Raw genomic sequence first — 13981 nt, 5'->3', positions numbered from 1 at the left:
ATAATACATTTAGTTTTTCATTAATTTTGAGTTTTTACTGAATTTGTATAATTCATATGGTTTTTTGTTTCATTAATTAAGAAATATAAGTCGATTTTTGTTTGGACAGACGGAAGGACGGAAAGACAGACGGAGACAATTTCTATAACCCTCCACCACTCGTGGCGGGAGATTTATTAAGTGAGTGACATGTGCAATTAATCAAATCACGGAAAGACTGATCTTTTCTAATATTTTCCGACATCATTAAAATTCATCCAAAAACCCAAAACCGCATGTAGCCACTCAAGTTATGTTGTCATGTACCTCTTAGTTTTCTGTACAAACGATTACCATACTTATAATAGAGACTGCTTCAAGTGAAAGCATATTTCTCCCCATACTGCTTCAAGGTGAACTATTATGCTATATTCAACCATATCACAACGATAGACAGAAAAAAAAGTTAAACCATACCCATATATAATATAGATTCGTTTTTAGGCGTACTCAAATGGCTGGTTTATCCAAAACGGAACTTGAATGCAAAATGCAGACGATACACAATATTTGCGATGATACTGAGCATTCCTACAAATTTGGATGAAATGTAAGCAGTAGTTTAAGACGAGCAGTTCAGTGAGTGATTACAGACAAATGGACAGGACAAAATCTACATATCTCCCTCATATATTGGGATCATAAATAGTTTGAAGAGATATAATTACCCTTTCCTACTGATTGTTGTACTACTCCCCTGTCTGTAGTATTTTTATTCCCAGAGTGGGTATTCATTTCATTATTTGTGCTGGTCTCATATCTCGGAGGTGTGGTTGAAGTATTATAAACTTGTTTAGGTACCGTTTCAGCTACACCTTCATTTTCAGTATCAATGGATCGCCCAATCCCTGTTGGTCCCTCTGTACAAAATTCATTTCATTATATAGGATTAAACTGGGTTTTTATTACTAAGACAGTTGTAATAAAGTGCCTCATATTTAAGTTTGATATTTACATTATTTGCCAAATCCTTGTAATAAAATTATAATTTGTCATTTCTGCTGCTATAAAAGGGCATTTTCAGTGAAATATCCGGATAAATTACAAATTACTTCGCACAATATGAAAAATAACTGGATGTCAACAGTCACAATTTCCAGCGAAATTCTTTTTAAATTGGACTGCAATGAATTACGTAAATATAATAAAATATTAATTGTTTGTTTGTTTATGTCGAGTTCAGCACAGTTTTCAACAGTATTTGGATGGTTTTCAAAATGATGAAGCAAAAGTGTGACATTGGGGTTGAAAATTCAAACCTATTTTATATGGTGGTCACCTATTTGATATGATAGCAAATACTTCAAACTTCAAGAAAATACCTTTGGGTAAGTATTGTGAAATACCAATCGGAAAATAATTAAACTTTATTTGAAAGTTCAATAAATTTCCAGTAAGATGGGTGATAAATGATAGAGTGTTTTATGACCAGGAACTATGTATAACAATACTTTTCTCTACCTTAGTGATAATAGGTGTATAATTATGGTTTGAAACTTATTTAATCAAATGTTTGTGGACATTGTTTTTTTTTTTTTTTTTTTTTTGTTTTTTTTGAAATCACCCTTTCTGCACAAACCCGACATAAAAATAAAATTTTACCTGAACAAGACGGTCACTGACCCTAAAGCGCTCACCTGTGTACAAGGCTTCACGTGTATTTGTATAAGTACAGAGTTAGGTTTCTTCTATGTAAGTATATATTATATACATGTCACACACACTTTTGAACCCAGGGAAATAATTTAAACAATTATGGTAGACATTAAATATCTGATATCACACGCCAAATATCAATGCTCTAGCTATTATTGATTGAGAGAAGAAGATTTTCAAAGTTTCAAATATAAAAAACTACAGTAAGTACATGTCAAACACAGGGGCGTGGCCATGTTTTACCATAAGGCAATAATATGGACAAGTATGGTATACATAAAGGGAAAAGGGACCACACCCTCTGGCAGCCGAATCTGAATAATCTGAACAACCTTAGTAGAGGGTCACACAAGAACCATTTGTGTAAAATATGTTTTACAGTGCAACCTCTGTAGAGCAACACCCTTTGGGAAATAGAAATATTGACTGTTATGTAGAGATTGTTGTTCTGGAGAGGTAAATTTGATGGTATATTTCAGCTGAGGGAAATTTTAATGATGTTGTTATAGAGGTTTTTGCTTAAGAGAGGGCCACTCTGGAGAGGCTGTACTGTAAATCGTGCTAGCAGTTTCACAGAAGATTTTTAAAATTTCCACTACATACATAATGGGAAAGTGACCACGTCCTCTGGTGGCCGTGTTTTTGACGAATCGGAATAAACTGAACAATATTGGTAGAGAGTCATACAAGGATCATTATGTAAAATAATTCTAAATTTGGGCCAGCAGTTTCACACAAGAAGATTTTTAACGTTTCCACTATATACATATAGGAAAAAAAGGACCATGCCTTATTGCGGCCATGTTTTTTGACGAATCAAAATAATTTAAACAATCTTGGTAACGGGTCACACAAGGACCATTTGTGTAAAATTATTCTAAAATCGGGTCAGCAGTTTCACACAAGAACATTTTTAACGTTTCCAATATATACATATAGGGGAAAGTGGACATGCCCTACGGCGGCCATGTTTTTTGACGAATCAAAAAAAATTTGAACAATCTTGATCGGGGGTCACACAAGGACCATTTGTGTAAAATAATTCTAAAATCGGGCTAGCAGTTTCACACAAGAAGATTTTTAAAGTTACCACTAGTATTTTCATGATCTCCAACATTACTAATATCACAATCAACTTATTTGCTATCGTTAATAATGGTTCTATAACAAACTCAGGCTCTATATAAACTTATTGAGGTAAATAACTTTACCTTGCTGCAATTTCTTGATTATTGTCATCTTGTAACATACAAATGGAAGTTTTCTTTTGTCTTCAGGATTCGGGAGGATAATTGCGAACAGTGCATCCTCATTCTGTAAAAGAAGATGCATACAAAAAAACAAGAGGCCAAAACTGGCCTTTAGAAGTGACTTACCTAAAAGGGACCTTCACCATCCGATCTTGCTTCTGATAAAGTTCGGCCCAAATATGCATAACCATTAGTATTTCGTGGTAAGTTGTTTTGTAAATAATATATATGTTTAGCTATGGTGTCCTCTAACAAGGACCAAATGGAACCAATATTTTTGGTTTAATGATATACTGACATAAATATAGGTCATATGGCACTTTGATGGTGGAGGAAGACCCCAAATCCAATGAAGATCCATCAAGAGGTTCATGAAAAGAAGTTATTTTAAGGTTGGTCTTGTTAGCCCTAGTAGACCCTAGACGGGGCCAAGTGTTCCAATTTGAAACAAGGAGCTGCAATTTCAAAACGTTAAGTCATGCATACCCACCCCCTTCCCGGGTGTATGACCAAACATCTTGTTTTTCTTTAGGTTTCAAGTTTAAAGATGAAAATTATATGAAGGTTAAGGTCATTTATATGTAGGTCAGTTTGTAGGTTTGTTTAGTGTATGAAGTAAATTTGGTCATTTATGTGTGTTTGTGTTTGTGTGCGTGTTTGTGGGGGGCAGGGGGGGGGGGGGGGGGTGAACGTCTTTTTCAATAACTCTTCAGTCATATATATGATGATGTATTCTTGCATCAGGGAGCACAATGCCCAACTCTTTAGTGCTGTCTCACTGGAATATCACGCCATAGACACGTGAAATGATATCCCTCTTAGTCACAAAATACAGACACCGGGCTGACCAGTTCTAGCACTATCCTCTAGATGCAAAGCGCCACGCGAGGAAGCTATAGTACCATCTTTTACGACTTTGGTATGACGCTACCAGGGATCTAACCAATAATATCATTTTTAGTTACCACTGGTACGAAACTACACTTCAGTGCGAAAAAAAGAACTAATAAATTATAGAAAATCCTGGCAAAAATACTTCAGTAAAGATATAGATGTATAAAAATACTAACAGAATCATAAATTTCCACTATATACATATAAGGAAAGTGACAACTCCCTCTGACGTCAATGTCTTTTGACGAATCGGAATAATTTGAACAACCTTGGTAGAGGGTCATACAAGGACCCTTTCTATCATTATAAAATGTAAAAGAAATCAGGAAACGTAATAGAACTATTTACAGTTTTTCTTCGACGCACATGACTGCGGACACTCTGAATATGAAACAAAAACATTAAAATACATAAAATAAATAGAAAATTTGTTTGTTTCTGTGTAAAATCGAATTACATTTCACTCGTGAACACCATAATTTGTATTTTCACTCCTGGATGCGCCACTCGTGAAAAAATGCATTATAGTGTTCCCTCGGTGAAATATATTCGATCTTAGAGACAAAAAATGTCCTCTCTATACATTATAACACTGTTGTGAATTTAACTTATTTCAGCCTAAAATAACAAAACTCACCTCCTCTAACCTGCAAGCATTCATAATATCTGAAAGATGATCTCTAAACACTTTTAGTTCACCCCCTGGTTTTCGTCCTATTTTACGTTTTAATTCTGGAATGTCAGCAAAGGGAATCGTGAAACTAAAGTTGGATGGAACACTGCATACCTAAAAAGGAATGTCATTACTGCATAAGTCTTGCTTGAATATAATTATTATTTGAACATTTTTGAAATACAAGAGCTGTCCGTAAGATAGCGTGCTCGACTTTTCTCAGTGCTTGACTCTGAATTAGAGCTTTGCCAGTATAAAAAAATCCAAGTTAAAAAGGGACATAATTCTGTCAAAATTCAATCAGAGTTATGGGAATTAGGTCTCCTGGTGTAGACTTTGATAGTAAATAACTAGTTTGAGTTTCAAGTCAAAAGCTTTAATAGTAACAGAGATATTTGACTTTATCAAAAATTTTAACCAAAAAAAATCTAAGTTAAAAAGGGGCATAATTCTGTCAAAATACAAATCAGAGTTATGTGGATTGTTTCTCCTGGTGTAGACTGTGATGGTAAATAAGTATTTTAAGTTTCAAGTCAAACGATTTGACAGTAACATAGATATTTGACTTTATCAAAAATTTTAACCAAAAATTCTAAGTTAAAAAGGGGCATAATTCTGTCAAAATTCAAACAGAGTTATAGGGATTGCTTCTTTTGGTGTAGAGTTTGATGGTAAATAAGTATTTCAAGTTTCAAGTCAATAGCTTTAATAGAAGCAGAGATATTTGACTTTATCAAAAACTTTAACCAAAAATTCTAAGTTAAAAAGGGACATAATTCTGTCAAAATTCAAATCATAGTTATAGGGATTGTTTCTCCTGGTGTAGACTTTGATAGTAAATACCTATTTTAAGTTTCGAGTCATAACTTTGATAGTAACAGAGATATTTGACTTTATCAAAAACTTTAACCAACGGCGACGGCGACGCCGACACCGACGCCAACACCGGGGTGTGTGCAATAGCTCTACCTTTTCTTTGGCGGCCATGATTTGTTAAGAATCTAAATAATTTCAACAATCTTGGTAGAAGGTCACACAAGGACCATTTGGGGCTAGCAGTTTTACACAAGAAGATTTGTAGTAAATTCCCACTATATACATATAGGGAAAGTGACAACTCCCTCTGACGGCAATGTCTTTTGACAAATCTGAATAATTTGAACAATCTTGGTAGAGGGTCACACAAGGACCATTTCTGTAAAATTATCTTAGAATCGGGCCAGCAGTTTCATACGAGATCATTTGTTAAAGTTTTCACTAAATACATATAGGGCAAGTGACCACGCCCCCATGGTGGTCATGCATTTACACAAATCTTAATAATTCAAACATTCTTGGTAGATAGTCACACAAGGACAATTTGTATGAAACTTTTCTAAAATCTGGCCAGCAGTTTAATACAATGTTTATAAAGTTTCCATATATTCAAATAGGAAAAAGTGACCACACCCTCTGGCGCCCATGCTTTTACGGAATGAGAATAATTTTACCAATCCTGGTAATGGCTCACACAAGGACCATTTATATTTAATTATTCAAAACTCAGGCTAACAGTTTCATATATGAAGATTTTTAAATTTTCTATACACAAAGGGGTAATTTGACCACGACCTCTTGCGGTCATTTTTTTGACATAGTAATAATTTCAAGAATCTTAGAAGAGGGTAATATAAGGACTGATTTTGTGAAATTATTTCAAAAACGGTCCAGCAGTTTTATACAAAATATTTTTGAAGTTTCCACTATTTACGTATTGGGAAAAGTGACAATGCCCTGACAAGCATGCTTTTCATCAAATCGTAATAATTTTAACAATCTTGATAGAGTGTTACAGAATGACCATTTGTGAAATCATTTTGAAACCGGGCAAGGTGTAGATGTTGTTAAAAGATTTTGTTCTATTTTAAACTCCTTGTTCAACCAAGCGGCACCTTTGAACAACTTTGAAAGAGGACCACCCAATTAACTCAGGGCATATTCTTTTATTTTCCAACCAATGGTTTCAGAGCATGTTTGAGGAATACCCTTAACAAGTCTATTTAAACCTTATGCCCCCGGGGCGGGTCCATTTTTAACCTCAGGGGGATAATTTGAACAATCTTGGTAATGGACTACAATACTATAGTAGTTGCTACATACCAAATATCAAAACCCTAGGCCCTGTGGTTTTGTACAAGAAGGTTTTCAAAACTTTCCGTATTTAAGTCTATATAAATCATGATGGGGGCCATATTTGACCCAAGAGGAGTACTACATGATGCTACACACCAAATATCAAAGCCCTAGGCCTTGTGGTTTCGGACAGTAAGGTTTTTAAAAAAAATCCGTATGTAAGTCTATATAAACAATGTGACCCCCAGGGCGGGGGCCATATTTGACCCAAAGGAGATAATTTGGACAATCCTGGCAGAGGACCACTTGATAATGCTACATACCAGATATCAAACTCCTAGGATATGACTGTGGTTTTGGACCCAAAAAAAGTTTTTCATTTCGGCTGCCATGGCAACCTGTGTTCTGAATGGAATTTAATTCTACTCTCTCAGCACTTTTTAAAGACGACTGTCTAAGGAACATCCCTGTGAAGTTTCGTCAAAATTGGCCGAGTGGTTTAGATGTTGTTTAAAGGAAACTGTTGACTGACGAGGGACGACTGAGGATCACTTACCACAATAGCTCACCCTTGAGCACTTCGTACTCAGGCGAGATAAAAATATTACTACTCTACACCATATATTCAAAAGTTAACGTTTTTCAAAAAGCTTGTATGGTTTACTAAATTCCTTTTGAGCTTTTAAAACCATCAATCCTTACCTTTAGGCTGGCAATACAAATGTTCTCCAGGAACTGTTGTATTTTTACTGGGTGTAAATTCAATAGGACCATTCCTCTCTTGATACTGGATAAACGCCGTAGTGAAACAGCTAAATCTCTTCTCGCATTCCATGCTTTCATCACTTTTTCTATGGTATCCAACTCTTCAGTCTCCTTTGGTCCTTTGTCAATTTCGACACATATACAGTCTTGGTAAACATTTAAGTCTGTCTCGTCAAAGGACAAAGCTGGGAACTTCTTCTCTAAATACCAAAGGAAGACAGACCCAATTGAATTCTGTATCAAATTTTACCGGATAAAAGTTACAGAACTGTCATAAATTAATCCCTCTTAATTTCGAGCTTGCAGCCTTGACCCTGAACAAACAACTTGTATAGCTGCAATCATCTGGTCACCTCATTATGGTTTATACCTTTGGCAAGTTGTTTAAAAACATTCTCAGTACAAACGGTAAATAACCACTATTTGACCATTGGAAATTGATGTAACCATACAACTTTGAATTTGAATTAACATAACCAAATATCAATCTCAATTGTGAACATTCGAAAATGCTTCCGCGGGAAAAATACAGAGCAAACACAAACTAATTCCTATTTGAATATTGATCTCATCGCCTGAACCTTGAACTGACATTACCTAATGTTGTGTTGTGCACACCATCTCATTTTTGACACGTTATTTGAAAGGCAATGTCTCGGGACACAGTTCCTTAAAAAGGCCTAAAATTCTAAACATACATTTATACCTGTCATGCACGCCGTGTATGCATAATCATATGAGACATGTACGCATAGACAATTCCACGTAGTACATCAGCCTTTTTTGGTTTTTGACATTGAATTATTCATTCAATTTATTTCCCTTTCAACAATATATACGAAGTACTCAGACTGCTCTCTTGCACTAATTACTGAGGTCGTTGTTTATAATCATAAGTTCAGTTTGAAAAAATGGCTTCATCACAAGTAAATGTTTCTTTAAACAGTGTGTTTCTTTGTCATAAGCAATAGTTAGGTATATTTTTTTATTCATACATGTAACTCTTAATGTAGCCACTGAATAACTGAAATAGTAAAGCATTTGCTATTCTATTAAGAGTGTTTCCTTCTATTTCCTTGAACTTGAATCCCTTTAATGCATTCAAATGAACAACCTATAATCTGAAATAAGTACTTGAATCACAAAACAACAGGACTAATTTCAAATCGTCGAACTTCATCTACTCATAATTTTCAAAATGTAGAACCTTGTTATTTAATGGTTGAAACACTATAAACAAGAGGGTCATGATGACCAAGAATCGCTCACCTGAGTAATATGAGCTGCACGTTTAAAATGACGAACTGATGCTAAAATATTAGAAAGTAGGTCAGTAGTCGGTCACATTCATGGTCACTGAAAGTCAGTTTTAAAATCGGTGTGCTAAACTGTACATGTCATCAAAATTTCAAGGCTGTATCTTTAAAAAAAGGAAATATGTCAGTACGTCAAGGTCACTGTCAAGTGACCCCTAATCACTTGGAGTCATCAGGTAATTTTAATTAAACAGTCTAGAAAATAAGATCTGATAGTTTTGAAGTATTTATTCCTATATAAGACTATGTAAAACTTTAGAATCCCCCCCCCCCCCCTCCCTCATTCCCCCCCCCCCCCCCCCCCCCACCCGGGCGGGGCCTCTTTTCACCCACAATTTGAACAATCTTCTAAGAGAACCATTAGATTGTGTCACAAGCTAAATATTAAGGCTCTATGCCTTGCGGTTTTGGACAAGAAGATTTTTAAAGGTTTTCCTTCCGGATGCCATGGCAACATTTTGAAATGGGGGCACCCAAGGATCATTCCTGTGATGTTTGGTGTAATTCTGCCCAGTGGTTTTCAAGAAAAAGATTTTTTATAAAATGTTGATGGACGGACGACGCACTACTTACGACGGACGAAGGACGACGGACATTGAGCGGTCACAAAAGCTCACAATGAGCCTTTGGCTCAGGTGAGCTAAAAAGACAATTACGTGAATGATCAAAGATATCTAATATATATCAATTTTGTGACAGATGGCTTGAATACTAAAATAAAGGGTTACATCTGTGGAATCAGTTTGATATATTCCAATGATTTTAGTTTCAACAATATACAAAAAGTAAAATGTAACCACACTCTCCGGTTATTATGACAAATCAGACTTTCTACAGTGTTTTGTTCAAAGCAGTCTGGTTCATTTAAAAAATGCACTATGTTGCTGATATCAGCATAGACAAACATACATTACAATATCCTTTATAGTCATGATAAATGCAAATATAAAATTGTTACCTACCAATGAAAGTTGCAAACAAAATCCTTGACAAACCCTGCATATCTGAAATGAAGTGAGGCTTGATCCTCTTCTTGATCATGTCACCACCACTATCTGGATCTTTGAATCGGAATTCTAGTTGCACAAGGAAATCTATATTATAAGCAATTTTTTCATCATGTGAAGTCACATGCATTTCATGTTTCTCCGGTGCATTGTACGTCTCAATATTTCTTTTCCTTTGGTATCTTTTCATATGGTACCTCATGTACTCAACCAACTGCTCAACTGTTATAAAGTTTCCTTTTATTGGTGTACAATCACACTGATCATCAATGCATTCTTTCCCATGTGCTGACTGAGTTAATGCTTGAATGAAGAATTTTGTAAAAACACTGCCATTTGCTTCTACCATTGACTGACGCTGAGATCTGCAAGCATTTACCTGGATAACACATACACAGGGATCATGCAAGCTTGTTAAATTTGGGGGGTGACAGCAATCGAGGAAACAAATGAATCGTTTTGGACTAACTGCAGGTGATACAGCATTTTTAAACTCTATCGAGTCTGTTGCTGTATTTCTGGAGGTGACAATTCTTTTCATGTAAGTGCTAAATTCATTTCCAGTAACATAAACCTGATCATTCTCTAAATCTAAACCATTTTTATCACTGTGTCCGGAATAATATACCAATACTGTCTGAGTTTTGTCTGTCTTTGACATTTGCTCTACAGCAGATTCAAGCTTTGACTTCAGGTCTCCCTTCTGGCCAGGTGATTTTGCTTCAACAACAAATACGTTTTCTGGTCTAGAGAAAAAGAAAACACATTTATAATACATGAACACACTGTTGCAAAATAGTTTAAATCTTGTATATATATCTGAATTTCTTTAAAAAATTATATAAAACAAGAAGCACCTGAAACAGCAAATTTATAATAAAAAGAAGTAGCAACTTTTTTATATGGAAATGTTAAGCTATCCAGAAACTAGTTGTTATACCTATGCTATGTAGAGTTCACGAAGCTTTTCAAGGTTTCAAATAATCAATGCGTTTATTATTTAAGTATTTTTCAATTAAAGTTTTATTATTTTGACTAAGGCCTTAAAAATGCTTTGTTTCCAGTAACATGCTCATAAAAATAAGGGTAGGTAGGTCGGATCTCTTTTTTTTTTTTTGTAATTGTTTTTATTAAGAGAGACTTCGGAAATTATTTTTGTGCCAAAAAATGAATACAAATAAGAGGGTTATGCTTTTAGAGCATCAGTAAGTTGATTTCTATCATCACTGGCCATGTTTAAAGCATGAAAAGTGCAGTTATGCAATCTTTTGTTAAAAAGTTGAAAAAAAATATATTCTCCAAGGCCATAAAAACATTTAGGGTTGGGCCAAAAATTTAGAGTAGGTCGGGATACCGGAAACAAACATTTTTACGCCTAATGTTAATGTTGCTTACTTAAACTTGATCAATTGTTTGTGTGAATGAATTTAGTTGCTAAAATTGTTTTTGTTAAAAAATACTAACGAATAGAAATTTCCAAGATGTAGGTATAAACAAGAGGGCCATAATGTAAAACGTTTGGGGAATGATGACATACACTACTAAGAGAAAAGATCAAACACTTTCCACTACATAAAGGAAAAGTGACCACACGGTTTTTGACGAAAAAGTGTCATCTATACCATCTTCATAAAGGGTCACACAAGAAAAATTAATTTAAAATTGGGACTGTTGTTTCATACCAGCAGATATTTAAAGTTCCCACTAAAACATATAGGGAAAAGTGACACAAATGCTGGCAGACATGTTTTTGACAAATCGGAACATATTGAATAATCTTGGGTAATATTTATGCAAAATTATTTCAAAATCGGACACCCGGTTTAGAAGGATATGTCATTTGAAGGTTTTTCTATGATTAGCTCTTGCGGCCCTTATGTGTAACCATGCAGAACAGTTTGGAAGAAGATCACCCAAGGAACATACAGGCAAATCTTTATCAACTTCAATCACACAATATCAGAGATGCTGTCTGAAGAAGGATATAGCCATATATCCATGCTGAGTAAAACCATGAGTTTGGAATAACTTGACTTATCAGTTGAAAACATAATGGAAAATAATATTGCTATTAAAAACAGTGAATTTTGATAATTACCAGAAGGAGTTGGGCGAGCGGAGGAGTTGTGGCAATGATAGGATACCACGGCACAAGAAACTAACTGAAAACAAAACTTGTTATTGGGCTGGATGGGAATGTGAGTAATGCAGCATGCTGCACACTGTCTCATCGCAACCTACCTATATGCCAGGTTTCAAGTAAATAACTTGAATGTTTTATTAGTAAAGCTAAAATACGGAATATGATGTCTGATTTTACCTTTGAGTTCAATGTGTGACCTTAAACTTCAACCTAGCAACGAGTATTGTGTGCACTGCATTATCATCTAATTGTTATATTTCAAGTTTCGAGTCTTACATATCGTGAATAGTTTTCATCCTACGAATACAAAACATGACATCTGAACTCAATTTGTGACATCTGGCATACCAATCCATTTGATACACTCTGTACATTGTCTCATTCCAACCTAGCTATATGCCAAGTTTGAAGTCAATTCCTTCAGTGATTTCATGCTCTGGACACAAAATAAGACATCAGATTTGACCATTGGGCTCAATTTGTAACCTTTGTCTTTGATCTGCTAACCTTATTTGTATGCTCTGTACATCACCTCAATTCCATCATGAAATATAACGAACAGATAGACTGACAGATAGACTGACAGATGGACTAACACAGGCACCTTCCGTCACATAATTTCTATGCATTTTAGCCGTAACAAATCAAAGAATATAGCATTTTATGATGATCAAGAGCTGTCACTATGGGTGACAAATGCTCCCGAAATAGGCCCAAGAATGCCACAGATGTATGCGCAAAAAAATCACATATCATTTTGTGACCTTGACCTAAAAGGCCTAGGTCATAAGCGTGACACATCTCAATATGGTTAACATTCGTGTCAAACTATTTTCAAATTCTTTATTAAATGGCAGAATTATGGACCAGACAAGAAACACCTTTGACTTCTTAGTGTGACCTTGACCTTGGAGCTAGTGGTCTGGGTCTTGCGAATAACACCTCATCTCATTACAGGGAACAATTATGCCAAGTAATTTCAAATCCCTTCATCAATGGCAGAGTTATAGACCAGACAAGAAACATACCATGTTAACCTTTGACATCCAAGTGTGACCTTGACCTTGGAGCTAGGGGTCTGGGTATTGCTCATGACATGTCGTCTCTTTATGATGAACATTTATACCAAGTAATTTCAAAATCTCTGAATGAGTTATGGACCGGACACGAAACATACCCTGTTAACCTTGGACTTCTAAGTGAGACCTTGACCTCAGAGCTAGATGTCTGGACCTTGCGCATGACAATCGTCTCATTATGGCAAACATTTAAGCCGAGTTGTTTCAAAATCCCTTCATGGATAGCAGAGTTATAGACCGGACACGAAACAAACCATGTTAACCTTTGACCTCTAAGTGTGACACTGACCTTAGAGCTAGGGGTCTGGGTCTTGCGCATGACAAGTCGTCTCATCATGGTGAACATTTATGCCAAGTTATTTTAAAATCCTTTAATGAATGGAAGAGTTACAGCCCGGACAAGAATTTACCAGACGCACACACGGACGTACGGACGAACAGTGGGATTTTAATATGCCCACCTTCGGGGGCAAAAAATCCCAACTGACTAAGTCAGGATTGGAACGAAATAAAGTCCCATTGTATGACTTTAAACTTTAGACTTGTCACACACATTTTTGACCCTAAAGCAATAATTTGAATAGTGATGACAGAAATCTGATATTACACGCAAGATATTAAGGCTCTAGCTATTGTTGATTCAGAGAAGAAGATTTTCACTGTTTCTTATATAAAAAGCCTATAGTAAGTACATGTCAATTACAGGGGCACGGCCTTTTTTTACCTTAGGTAATAATTTGGACAAGAATGGTAGAGAGTAAAATCCTTATATCATATGCCAAACGTCAAAGCTCTAGAGAAGCATGTTTAAAGTCAGATAGCTAAAATCTTAGAAGACCCTTATGTTCAATGAACCGGAACCATTTGAACAATTTTGAAAGAGGGCTATCCAGAGATCATTTGTGTAAAGATTCATCAAAATCCATTCAGTGGTTTTGGAGGAGATGTCGTTTAAACATAATTGTTGACGAAGGACGACTTGACGCACACACGGACGACGGACACAGCGTGATCACAATACCTCACCTTGAGCACTTTGTGCTCAGG

General features: G+C 35.6%; 1 protein-coding gene across 1 annotated transcript in view; it reads right to left on the bottom strand.

Moving 5' to 3' along the window:
• Positions 1-536: 536 nt before the first annotated feature.
• The window catches only part of LOC128552733 (uncharacterized), a gene marked incomplete at its 5' end in the record, with an annotated part of 46342 nt that continues 32897 nt past the window's right edge, over positions 537-13981 (bottom strand). The window contains 5 exons of the mRNA XM_053533789.1: positions 537-899; positions 2907-3009; positions 4477-4626; positions 7327-7589; positions 9668-10458. Coding sequence (XP_053389764.1) covers positions 679-899; positions 2907-3009; positions 4477-4626; positions 7327-7589; positions 9668-10458 — 1528 coding nt within the window. The remainder of the gene's footprint in view (positions 900-2906; positions 3010-4476; positions 4627-7326; positions 7590-9667; positions 10459-13981) is intronic.

This window comes from Mercenaria mercenaria, unplaced genomic scaffold (genome assembly GCF_021730395.1).
Source record: "Mercenaria mercenaria strain notata unplaced genomic scaffold, MADL_Memer_1 contig_3096, whole genome shotgun sequence".
Lineage (NCBI taxonomy): Eukaryota > Metazoa > Mollusca > Bivalvia > Venerida > Veneridae > Mercenaria > Mercenaria mercenaria.
The sequence above is the reverse complement of the archived record's forward strand: the minus strand, read 5'-3'. Positions and strand labels throughout refer to the sequence as shown.